Raw genomic sequence first — 13,637 nt, 5'->3', positions numbered from 1 at the left:
GTCTGAAAAGGCTACATACTGTATGATTCCGTGTATGTGGCATTCTGGGAAAGGCAAAACTAGAGAGAAAATAAAATGATCAGAGGTTTGTAGGGAGGGAGGAATAGCAGGAGCATGGGGAAGTTTTAGGGTAGTGAAACTGTTCTGTATCATACTGTTAGAGTAGATAGATGTGATTATACCTTTGTCAAAACCCATAGAACTGTTCAACACAATGAGTGAACCTTAATGGGAACTATAAACTTTAGTTGATAATTTATCAGCGTTCATTCATTAGTTGTTGTAAATACACTACCCTAATATAAGATGTGATAGAGGAAGCTGTGTAGAGACGGGGTGGGAATGGGTGGAAGAGGGAGTCTATGGGACTCCTCTGTATATTCTGCTCAATTCTTTGCTCTAAAAAATAAAGTATTAATTTAAAAAGTTAATGTATTATGTGAAATGAAATGCATATACTTTATATAGAATCATTTATTTTATGAAAAAACTAGAGGTCCAGTGCACGAATTCATGCACAGGTGGGGTCCGGCAGGCCCGCCCATCCCTGATCGGGCTGATCAGGGCCTGGCGGCCAGAGGGAGGGGCCACGGGTGGTTGGCCAGCCGGCCCCGCCCCTGGTCGAACTCTCAGTCGATCTCCTGGCCAAGGGGACAATTTGCATATTAGCCTTTTATTATATAGGATAACGTTAAATGTCAATAAAACTACTTTACTAGTATATGTTCTCCAAGTATTAAAATAATTTTACCTTACCTCTGACATTTTTACTCACAATTTGATTGGTTATCTGAGTAGACTTTTCGTTTAACTTCTTAGCTTTTTTTTGAGGGATCGCAGGGTAGAGGTCAGAGTTAGGACAATGTCTTCTCTTGTTCAAATATTAAAAGAGTGCTATATTGAGTTTAAATTTTTTATTTAAAAGATTAAATGTTTATACATAATTGAATAAATAAAATTACTGTTTATTGTAAAGTTCAAAAAAGCCTTGGACTTTGTTCAGAAAATTCCTTTTCTTTCCTTCCAGGGCTGCTTTTCCACAGTGTTCTAGAGCTGTCGTTGCCAGATGTGGAAATGCCTGCTTTTAAAATAATAGTGTTACTATTATAAACAGGCTTTGGATTATTTGCTTCCTCCCTAAAAGCACTGTGTCGGGCAGATTATTGGCACTTTGAGGTCAAAATCAAATCTGGAAGTCAGGTCTTACTATAAATAGAGAAACAGAGAGGAGAAAATGAGAAGAGGTATATATCTGACTGACTATTTAAAAAAAATAAATATCAAGACTTTTAGAACCTAGATGTAATTAAACACATTTCGTTACCTCTTCTAGGGGAAATTAAAATACTTCCTAAAAGGAATGCTGCTCTGTACAATATGCTCTGTGAACATATTGTAGGTATAAAGAAAGTATATTTTAGAAATTAAATTAATCCATTTAAATGTGTCCCATAATCTAAAGTGCTTCCTTTTTATTAAAACAACATGAGATAGAATAAAAGTCTTTGGGAACTTTACCTCATTTTTCACCATGTGATGATGACTAACACTTCATGTAATAGCTAATACTTTATTTCTCTAGCTTGCCAAAAATGAAAGGAATTAGGAAATATGACTGAGGTTATATTATATAAAAATACTTTTTAAGAAATTCTCAAGTGATATTTATATGTATGAAGTATACTCTTTTTTTAGGTGCTAAAACTTGGTTTTGAACTTTTGTTAAAAATATATTTGCAAACAAATTTAGGATGAAAAATGCTCATTTGAAAACATGTAATAACTTAATATTTGTATGACTGTGCATCTCTGAACATACACAGATGGCATAAAATTAAAAATGAGAATGAAGCAGTAGTGCGTTCATGGAACAAATTCTCACTGTCAGTCCAGAGCTCCTCCTCCCCACATTTGGAGCTGAGACTCTGGGACACTGAAAGGCATGAGAGCCTCCTGGCCAAAGCAGTGATACGGAATAAAAAACCATTTAGAACATATTTTAAAAGCACGTTTAAGGAGTAAAGAAAAACAATAAAGAAAAAGATAAAGAAAATCAATTTTGCATTTTCCCCACTCTAAGTGAACGATATTGCATCTTAGCATTTAATGAAGATATCAAATCAAGTACAAAACCAAGTGAAACATTGCACACATCTCTCTTGCTGAAAACAGGCTCGTTGAGGGCCCCTGTGCATTCAGGGAACGCTCTCAAACACAGCTTTTAAAAGGCCCATTGTTCGTTGCTCTGTTGATGCAGATCTTAACATTTTAGACACCTGAAAACCCAGGGCACAGGGTACTTTGAATACAGGTGAAGAAAACCAAAGACAGGTAAGAAAGACGCACACTGAGCAGCAGCAAATGTGCAGCGAGAGTGCAGGTCACACATCCCTGCGATTCCTTGTCTTCGCTCACATGGACTGGGCTCGTTCGTACCTGTGCCCCCTCTCACCCCTCTGCTTCTGCATTTGCCCAGTTACGGTATGAAGGCTGATTGTGTTTTTTTAAGCAGTTGGGCACCTTTAATTTCATGTTGCAGTATTAGTAATACAATGGCAATTACGGTCTCTACGACCAAAATGAGAAAATTTCAAACTACATTCTTTGAGGAGCAGAATAATAGAGCTGCATTGTTTAAAAATATTTACCCAGTAGAGGATTTGATGGGGTTTATCATTTTTACAGGAAAACAGTCAGAAAAAGAACAAATGCTTGCCAGGTAAAATCGGGTCAGACATAGCCTATACTAAGCCTGTGCATCCTTGGGCAGAGAAGGACCCAGGTCGGCTTAGGCTCCGTGATGTGGCCCAAAAGCCTTAGGAGGAAAGCTGTGGACATTCCCATGTGGACAGCATGAAATGCTCCTGACACTGACAGCCACTTGCAAACTTAGGGCTCAAAGTCACACCTTACAAATCTCAGGAGAGATGCCCAGTGATATAAAGTGTACTCTTAATTGGAACTGGTTCACTGATGTTCTGTGGTTCATTTCCAGGTCCTTCAGCAGCTTTTAAATCACTGCAGGAAAAACAAAGATAAAGTTCTTCTTTTCTCCTTCTCCACCAAGGTGAGTTTGGTCTGCAGTGCATTCTTGAGTGGCCCAGCCTTAACTCCTGAAGCAGAAAGCCTCAAATACACACTGGCATCCAGCCGTCTTTTCTGTCTTATACATACTGTAGGAAATGGTAGTGAGGGAAGAGACATAAATCTCAATTACATCAGGGATACTGTCATGTAGCAAACTCAAAAATAGATTTTTAATTTTCTGTTGATGTTTTTGTTGATAATTAAAATGTTCTTTAAAACATTTAAGAGATTTTAAAATGTAGAAAATAGCATAAATAAATGAAATATATTTACATAAATGATTTGGCCAATAGTTTTCTTTTTATTTGGTTTTACTTTTAAAAATTCAAGATTGATTTTTTTCTTAAAAGATTGATTTTTTTTTAAAGGAAGGTTGTTAAGGTTAAAGTCAGTTTCAGGATAATGAAATATATGGGTCAGAAGTCAGAAAACTATCTGTTGCTCTAATTATAAGAAAGAAATTGTGAGCAGTCATAATTAATACGTAGTCAATTTTCTCTCTGTATGGTATGAAGCTTATTGAACCATGAATTCACCTTTGCCCGTCTTTCTACCTTCCCTCTAGCTGCTTGATGTGCTGCAGCAATACTGTATGGCATCTGGGCTTGATTACCGACGACTCGATGGCAGTACAAAATCAGAAGAAAGAATCAAGATCGTGAAAGAGTTCAACAGTACTCAAGATGTCAACATTTGCCTTGTCTCCACAATGTAAGAAAATAAAATTTGATAACTTGATTTTTATCTAATTGCTTTTAAGATTTAGGGTAATTTTAAAACTATGACTGATTTTTTAGTGGTTAGGCTTATTTTGCTTTGTTTTATTTGACTTTAAGGAGAAGCAGCAAAAATGCTATTAATTATGAGGGACTAATGATTTCTTGAATTTTACCTAACCTGTTCTCTCAATTCCTTTATCCATCACTGAATTCTCCTTTCTATGTCTGCATATGTAATCCAAAAAATAGATTTTTAAAGAAATTTTCTGCAGTAGTGTTTTCTCATGTCCATGGTCAGAATGAAACTTAATTAAATAATGGAGTTATCAATCAAATAACAGAAAATCATTTGTAGCAATGGTTTGCAAACTGTGCTCAAGGAGCCTTAGGGAGCTCACAGGGCCATGGGCCAGGCTTTTCCCTACTTTGTCTCTACCTACAATCAACCAGAGCAACTCCCATTCTAGGTTTTATTAAAGTTAAAGCAGGTCTAACACCTGCTTACAAATCTCTAATGAAAACCTTTTCAAGAATATACACACTTAAGAGGAAGAGTAAAGGCAATATAAACTTACCTAAGTAAAATTCATCTTTTGGTGGGTAACAAATCCATAACTATTGGCATCTATTGTAGTATTTTATAGATTTACTCCCATTGTCTTTCAGAAAGGATTTCAAGGGGTTTTAAAACGAAATTTATATAAAATGTAAAAATAAGTAAAAAATTACTTAAATGATGAAGAAAATTATATGTATGATGAGTGAGCTACTTACTGTTGAGGACTAAAATAATTCTTGAATTCTTGCAACTAAGGCAAAAGGAGATAAGCTCTGGATTCCTAATTTCCTGTGAATGAATTCAAGTTATAATTTCTCACCCGAGTTCTTTCAAAGCAATAAATGACATAGAATACTGTCTTCAGTTAATTTAAATTAAAAAATGCATATTAATTTATAAGTAACGTTTTTCAAAGTAATAGATGCTTTCAACAGTTCAAATAGTACAGAACTATTTGTAAGCAGTCATCTCTCAGTCAGCTCACCCTCAATCTAATTTGATGTCATCTGCCATAAACTCCTAATTATCTCTTCAACTGTATTAGAAATTGCTATTTAATCCATCCATTGAATTTTTAAAGACTGTACTTTTTATGTTTAGTTCTATTTGATATTTTTCAAATCTGCCTGATTATTTTTACTCATATTTTGTTCTTTATGGTTTCTCGCCTTTTTTTTAATTCTTTAGTAATTTTAATCTTTTTTGAAAAAATTCCTTTTGAATGGCATTTTTGCTCTGTTAACTCCTGTACTTGGAGGCACTAATCCTTCTATTTGATGTTTCCTCTGGCTCTTGCTTATGGTAGATGGCATCTTCACAAATTTTCAAATTTTTTATTTTGAGCTTATCGTCAGTGGGTCTTTTTCCTCCTTGGAAATCCTTTGGTTGGAGTTTTCCATTGCTGTGGTTTTGCTTTGACTTCTGCTTGGCATCCCAACTAAGGGAAGGGAAGAGTTTTAGATTCCTGTTTTCCTGTGACTGAATTCAAGGAGTAATTCGTTGCATAAGTCTTTACACAGTAAAGAATCTTACATAACATAATAAATACATTCTTCAGCTGTGTTTTGCAAAAGACATAAATAAGCTCACTTTTTTTTTGTTTTTCTCATTTTGCAATAGTTTATATTTAATTTCTAGATGTGTAGCAGAATTATCACATTAGCTTATTCCATTATTTTGCCAGAATACTAAGTCTTCATTTTCTTTTCATTTATCAACATTACACAACTTGGATTCTGATAGGAAAGAGGAGGACTTGGTCTGCTTATGCTACTCTCTCCCCACCTTTAACAAAGTCCTTATTATTTTTATTATCCTATATAATAAAAGCCTAATATGCTGTGTCTGGGCGGCCATTCAACCAATCAAAGCGTAATATGCTAATGATAATGCTAAGGCCGCTCAACCACTTGCTATGATGTGCACTAACCACCAGGGGGCAGACAGTTGACCAGTCGACCAGTTGCTATGATGTGCACTGACCACCAGGGGACAGACGCTCCAATCGGTAGGTTAGCTTGCTGCTGGGGTCCGGCTGATTGGGACTGAGTGGGATGGGCTGGACACACCCTGGAGCCCTCCTGCAGTTCCTCCCCGGCTGGCCAACCTCTGCATCCCTCCCTGGCCCCACACAGGAGCTGCCCCCTGGTGGTCAGTGCACTCCCATAGGGGGAGCGCCGCTTAGCCAGAAGCCAGGCTCAGGGCTGGTGAGCGCAGCAAGCACAGCAGCGGTGGCGGGAGCCTCTCCCACCTCGGCTGCAGGCAGGCAGTAAGGAGTGAGGGGTCCTGGACTTCTAGAGCCCCAGACTGCAAGAGGGATGTCTGACTGCTGGCTTAGGCCCAATCCCGGTGGGGGGGGTGGTGGCGGGGATCGGGCCTAAGCTGGCAGGTAGACATCCCCTGAGGGGTCCTGGACTTCTAGAGGGCACAGGCCAGGCTGAGGGACCTCCCCCCCTCCAGTGCACGATTTTCGTGCACCAGGCCTCTAGTATGTCTATAAATACTTTAGTAACTTTAAATAATGTTCCTTAATTTTTAATGTTTTAGTCCATCTACTTCCTACAGTATCTTCTAAATGTTTGTAATGGGTGGTATTAGCATTAGCACGCATCTACCATTTCTTCTACTTTTGTCACCTATTCATATTATCTGTCAACTATTTTAACTGTTACCTCATCAGAGATATTAGAAATTTTCAGAGTCCTGCAAAAATAACTAAGTCTTTCATGCTCTACCCATAGATTGCCTCTAAAATTTAGAGGCTAAAAAACAGCATTTACATTATTATGATTTTGTAAACATTGTTTAATGCTGAACCACAGAGTGCTAAGGTAATTTCTCTGAATGTTTGTGACCTCTTGGCCAGTTCAAGGAGAACAGTCTTAACCTCAAATGAGTTCTCTCTTCTAACACTTCCATCATCATCTTATGTCTACACAGTTCAGTGTACTTCATATTTTAATCCTAATTTTCTTAATGCTTTACCTTCCGTATATTTTTGCCTTTTATAGTAATAATAGTCTTCAATATATTACTAATTCACCATCACACTTTCTCTTCTGTTGACTCCTCTGTATCCTGAAGAACTTGCTCCTGAAGTCTTTTGTACTCTGGTTTTAATCTGGACTGATTGTCCTCTAGTCCTGATAAAGAACTGTTATCTTGAAGTTTTCTTTCACTGCTTTTTTGCATGGATCCACTTTTCCTGAATTTTACGCCATTTTCATTCTTGGTTTGCCTCCTTGTTTCACTGGAGAATATCTTCAATTAATTTTGTAAGTCAGGATTATAGAAAATAAATTTTCTGCATCTTTGAATATCTGAAAATGTCTTTTATGTGCCCTCTCACTTAATTGCTGCTTTGGCCAACTAAGTTCTAAATTGAAAATAATTTCCTGACTGGTTATGGAAGGTTATTAAAGCACTGTTTTCAGGTATTTAATGTTGCTTAATAGATGTCTAAGGCCAATCTGACTCTCATTCTTTTTTGGTAACTCACAAGAGTTCCTTTTCGTCTGTGGTATTCTGAAATTTTATAGTGATATTTGAGTCTTGGTGTGGATCTTTGTTCATTTCTTGTGCTGGCACAATCTGAAGGCTTGTTTTCTTTTTCAACTCTGGAAAATTCTCTTGGATTATTTCTTTGTCGATGGCGTCTCTTCTATTTTTCCAGTATCTCTCTTCCTCTCGCATTCCAGGTTGTCAGATCTTAGAGCTCCCATATGGATTATTTAAATCTCTGAACTTTTCATTCATGTTCCATTTTGTTATCTTTTTGCTCTATATTCTGAGAAATGTCATTTTCCAATCTTTTTTTTAAATCTGATTATTTTACTTGAAATAATTTTTCAACTAAAAATTTTCTTGATTTCCAAGCTCTTTTGTTCTCTAAATTATCTTTATTCTGGAATATCAGTACCTCAAAGCCTAGTTTTTTATAATCATCTCATTCAGTTAATTAGAGAAGGGTCATCTGGCAATTTCCCTTGGGTTAGAATTTTTTTTGGAATCACTGAATTTATAAATTACTTTAAAAAATTGGCATTTTTATGATATTGAGCCTTCCTATCCATGAACATAGTATCTCTACATTTATTTAGATTTTCACATAAATATTATTCAAGTGAATATTTCATTTCACCCTTTATAATAGTTAACACCTAACAATAAAACTTAATTAACTGAAGGCATTTTTATGAAATATTAACATATAGTTAAAGTATAATTTTTTATATATTTATTTGATGTGAAAATAGAAAGATCTAAGGCATGATTAGCCTTCATGCTCATTATGGGTCTGTATTAATACCAGTCCTCAGCTTGAAAAGGTCTATATTTTGTTTTCTTGCTTAAGGAGTAGACCTTTGCTTTTAGTCATATAACAACAGAGTTACAGATTTTAAAGTTTAGCATTCTGAGTTGCATTATCATGAAACAGAATCATCTCATCTCCAGAGATAGAGTTTAGAGATTTTTCTTAGGTGAAGGAGCTTTGCCTCTGCTGTAACCCAGCCAGCCTTCAGTTACACCTTCAGAATCTCTTGGGAGATTGCTACCTCAACTGGTAGAGGCCTTCCTGCGGCTTATATAGGGCATCTGAGATGAATTCATGTCGAACCTTACTTTCAAGAAACTAACTGAAACAGTTGGTTGCATTTATTGTTGGTGTTGTTTATGTAAATGTTAGAAAATATTTCTTAATTTAAATTTTTATTTTGGATGTATCTTGTTGATTTTTCTTATAATTATCTAATTATATAATCTTATGAACCTTGTTTCTTCACTTTTTTCCATCACAATACTAGATAAACTTTTAACTTCTGTTCTGCTTATTTTGTGTCTAAGTCCCACCCACTCCACTAATTTACCCATTTTTAAATTCTTTCCAAAACTTTCTCACTGTCCCAACTCACTCTTTTCTTTGAGTTCAAGAAAATCTGTGATATCTGTATGCTATCACCTCTATAAGTAATTTTCCAAAGGATACAATTCATTTTCTATTGGACACATAACTTTAAAAAGTCAGGATACTTTGGGTTTGTCAGGCAATTTTTAGGTGCCCCTAATTATTCCAATCCCATAAACCATAGTTTGAAAGACTTTTGAGAAAAGTAATTTCGTATTTCTCTTAACCTCATTCCAGAAAACTATATCTCAACTTCCTCAGAAAGATGATGGTATTTTTTTTGTTAAATGTTCAAAAAGAAAGAGATTCTAAACCACTACTCCAATAAGTCATTAGAATCATAACTACTAGAGGCTGGTGCATCACAGGTAGGGTCCCTAGGCCTGGCTGGCAATCAGGGCTGATCTGTGGGGCAACTGGCGGGGTGATCAGAGCCCCCGTTTGCACCCACCTTGGCTGACTTGGCACTTCCCACTCGCCAGCCCCCCGCCGCTGCCGCCAGTCGGGGCCTGCGGGCTGGGGGCAGCTCCTGTGTTGAGCATCTGCCCCCTAGTGGTCAGTGCATGTCATAGTGACCAGTCATTCCACCATTTGGTCAATTTGCATATTAGGGTTTTATATAAATAGATGCAAAAAACTGCTTCTAATTTGTATTTTGTTATGTTGTCTAACTATTCTCATACCCCTTTGTTCAATTCAGTTGTCTTCATTGATCCTTACTTAATGTAGGATAAGAAAAATAACAGATTTTTTTTTTTTTGCCTCTACAGAGCATTATGAGCAATAAATGCTTTACTGGAGTTATGTGTAAAGTTCCATGAGCATGTAAAGAATAGGCATGTCAAGAAAGAGCATAAAAGGATGGTGATGTTTAAACTGGCCTCTTATAGATAAGATTTCATTAGAAGGGAAAGCAGGTTTAAATAAAGGGCATTTCAGGCAGAGATAATAGCATTAGTACAAAAATGACCAGGGAATTTAAATGGTTAGAGCTTAGGATACATGGAGGGAAGACCTGAGTATGTGACTAAATAGGAGGAATTATTAGTTAATTTAACTGAGTGTTCTGTGACAGGTCCTGGAGAAGAAAAGATGTAAAAGGTTCTGACTCAGCTCTTTTAAAGTTTAACTAAAAAAATATGAAGATAGAGAGAATAGTTAAGAAATATGTGAAAGGGTGGTTTCAATATACTATGCTAAATGCCAATCAGAGGAAGCACAAAGGAGAAATATTTAGTTCATCCTTCCTTAGCAATGCTGAAGGACAAGTAGAAGTTAGCCAGGCAAAGAAGAGAGCAAAGAAAATCACAAGTAGGGTATGGAGACAACTTTAAATATAGTGGTAGTTCTGGGAGATAACATCTAAGAATACAGGAGTTGGTCTCTGGTGGATAAGAATTGGGGGGTTAAAACAGAGGAGTGGCATACCTAGCTTTTTATATTCTGTGCTTAAAATAATTTTATGTAATAATGAGAATGGATTTAAGATCTGAGGTAAGGGAAGACAGTTAAGAAGCCAATGAAATAATACTTACAGGTGAGATATAATAAGGGCTTGAAATAGGGCAGGGAAAATAGAAATGTAGAAGGAACTAGAGAAACACATTTTTTGAGCTAAATTTGACAAGATTTTGGAATTCAGTTATTTTTCAGTTCTAAAATTTTCACTTAGTTTTTCTTTATATCCTTTCTTTCTTTGCTGAGACTTTCTATTTTTACTTTTTTCAAGCATATTTGTAATTTCTTATCAAAGCATTTTTATTATGATTGCATTGAAATTCTTGTTAGATAATTCCAACATCTGATTCATTGTTGTCATCTGTTGTTTGTCTCCTTTTCACATTGAGATTGTCTTGGATCTTGGTATAACCAGTAATTTTTTATTATATGCTGGGCATTCTTTGTATTATGTTCTAAAACTATATGTGATATTTAAATCTGTTTTACCCAGATACCATACCAGCCACATAGGGATGGAAGTCCATGTTTTCTACTTGGCCTCTGTTAACATCCTGAGAGTGAGGTGGCTCATTAATATTTTCTAGTTGACCCCCACTGATACCTCAGAGGGGGACCTGGTTAAGAAGAAATGAAAGTCCCAGCTTCTTAATCAGTCTTCTCTGATACCACCCCTCAGGGGGTTAAAGGTGCTTCATTACATTCAAGCAAGCGTGGAAGTTTAGTCTCCTCACTTAGCCATTACTGGCCAGGTTGAGGGTGGGGCCACAGATTTTTCCCCAGGGTGTTTACAGGAATAGGCTGGTTATTGTCTAACATATTTCTGTCTTAAAGGGATACATCTTTCCTGGTTCTTTAGCTAAAGGAAGAAGGATTTACTTGGGGCCTTTTTGGTCTGTGACTGTTGGCATTTCCAGTTCACTAGCTTCTCCAGAACCCAGTCTGGGATATATTAGGCAGGAAAAAAAACCACACACAGGAAACTCACTGTCATGTCATTCCTCATGTTTTGTAGTTCCTAGGCAGCCTGTGCTCTCTCTACTCTTCACTGTCTTATGTTTATTTTATATATAATATCCAGGGTTTGCACACAGTGGGAAGAAAAAGACAAAGTATATGTACTCCTTGCTTGATTTTTAAAAATGTGTATATTACTTTACTTAGCTGCAATATACTAATAGTTTTTTAAAATTATGTTAGGAAAACCTTATAGAAATAATATTCAACTATAAACAGCATAGTCTACTTACATGGACTGTAATGGTCAAATTTTTTAGGGATATTCTAGAGTGGTAGAAAAATAATATTTCATAGCTATTTCATTTGTGGAATATTTGTGTTTTAATCACCTTTTATGATGTGAGTGTAATGCTGTGTTGATTTGTTGCAGAAATCTGGCACGGTTGAGTTATAGAACAACAATTATTATTTTGCTGTTTTAATATGTTCTTTCTGTTTCCTCCAGGGCTGGTGGACTAGGCCTCAATTTTGTTGGTGCCAATGTTGTTGTATTATTTGATCCTACATGGAATCCAGCCAATGATCTTCAGGCCATTGACAGGTATAATACTGACAAAATGTAAACTGACCTAAAAATACTTTTAACCTAACCTCTTTTCTGAATTGTTTAGGTTGCTTATCATATGACTGTGATTAGAAGATAGGGAAAACCTTGTTTTTAAAAAACTTCTATTTAAGATAACCATGGATTTCTGAATCCAACTGGCAGGCTGATAGCTATTTATTTTCCATTCATCTCAAAGTCCCATTATTATGTCAGAATTGATTTAAGAAGAAAGAATACGTCCACAGTACTTCAGGAAAATAGGAGCGGTCACTGCTAGTAGATTAGAAGTTTTGAGAAACTCCTGAAATAGAGAATGAAAACAGAATCTGTGTGATCAAGAAACCAGCAGAGTAAAACCACAGTCCAAAGTTGACAGAGAGCACAGAGGAAAAAAATGAATATTTTAGAACATAAATAATGACCTGGACAGGAGAGAAAACATACATAGCTACCTCTTCGTGATATTTATGCGTTCCAAAGATAAAGAGAAATGCCAAAAGATGCCAGAGTGAGAAAGAAGGAGGTAAAATTATTTATAAAAATAAAGACAAAAATATGAAATAGTTTATCAATAAAGAAATTTATGTTAATGGGTATATGATACAATAGAGCAATAATTTGTGACATCCTATATAATAAAAGGCTGATATGCAAATCGACCAAATGGTGGAACTACCAATCACTATGACACACACTGACCACCAGGGGGCAGATGCTCAACACAGGAGCTGCCCCCTGGTGGCCAGTGCACTCCCACAGAGGGAACGCCGCTCAGCCAGAAGCTGGGCTTACAGCTGGTGAGTACAGCGGCAGTGGCGGGAGCCTCTCCCGCCTCCGCTGCAGGTGGGCAGTAAGGAGTAAGGGGTCCCAGACTGCGAGAGGGATGTCTGACTGCCAGCTATCCCCTGAGGGGTCCCGGACTGAGAGAGAGCACAGACCAGGCTGAGGGACACCCCCCTCCCCCCCTCCCCCCAGTGCACAAATTTCATGCACCGGTCCTCTAGTATGTACTCTTAACAATCTATCCCATTCACCAAACAATTGGATAATAATTAGATGGCTGTACACCCAAAAGACTTTCCTTAAATCCATTTAAAAAAATTTTAGACCCCAGATCCATGGTGAGAGAGAAAGGGATTGTGAGCCTCTCTGTGTCTAGGCTGCAGGATGGAAGTGGCACTGCAGTCACCTACCATTCTCTGAGCTGTGTCACAGGAGCCCCCATTCCCCTGTGGAAGTATAAGATTTTTGGAACCCCATGATACCCTCTTGTAAAGCCTTTCTCTGTGAGGACGAGGGGGTGAAGGAGGCACAAGGAGCACCAACTATAACAACACAGAGTAACTTTACAAGGTCAAAATCATATACTCCCAAATTGTAACATTTTCAAGCATGAGGCAGTATGGCCTGGCACATGACCCCCCCCACCCCACCCCCAACCCCACCCCGGGACTGTAACAGGTATTTAGGAGCAGATGACCTCATTCAGAGCATCTGTTAAAGCTCCACCTGGGAGAACCTGCAGGGACTAGAACCATAGTTAACCAGTGTTGTGAGTCAGGTTAGAGTTTTAATTAGCACTGTGGTTCCTACCAAAACAACTGGCGTACTAGTCAACTGAGTGATTCAGGCAGACAGCCCCCAGGGAAATCTCTGGATGAGGACCACCAATCTGCACTTTCATAGCCTTACCAGTTGATTAACTGCTTTTACCCAGATTTTTTTTTCTTTAAACAAAACAGTTTCATTGAGATATAATTAATACACAATAAACTGCACATGTTTAAAATGTACAATTGATAAGTTTTGATATATGCATACAAATGAAACCATCACCACACT

The 13,637-nt window shown here is 37.1% G+C and overlaps 1 protein-coding gene across 3 annotated transcripts in view; it reads left to right on the top strand.

Moving 5' to 3' along the window:
- Positions 1-13,637, top strand: part of ERCC6L2 (ERCC excision repair 6 like 2) — a 112,308-nt gene that overhangs the window by 40,908 nt on the left and 57,763 nt on the right. For 2 of the 3 annotated variants that reach the window (XM_014466939.2, XM_023765034.1), the window contains exons 10-12: positions 2,996-3,067; positions 3,653-3,798; positions 11,694-11,789. In XM_014466939.2, coding sequence (XP_014322425.1) covers positions 2,996-3,067; positions 3,653-3,798; positions 11,694-11,789 — 314 coding nt within the window. The remainder of the gene's footprint in view (positions 1-2,995; positions 3,068-3,652; positions 3,799-11,693; positions 11,790-13,637) is intronic. The other variant, XM_023765035.1, reaches the window with a different exon arrangement.

Source organism: Myotis lucifugus, unplaced genomic scaffold (assembly GCF_000147115.1).
Source record: "Myotis lucifugus unplaced genomic scaffold, Myoluc2.0 scaffold_371, whole genome shotgun sequence".
NCBI lineage: Eukaryota > Metazoa > Chordata > Mammalia > Chiroptera > Vespertilionidae > Myotis > Myotis lucifugus.
The sequence above is the reverse complement of the archived record's forward strand: the minus strand, read 5'-3'. Positions and strand labels throughout refer to the sequence as shown.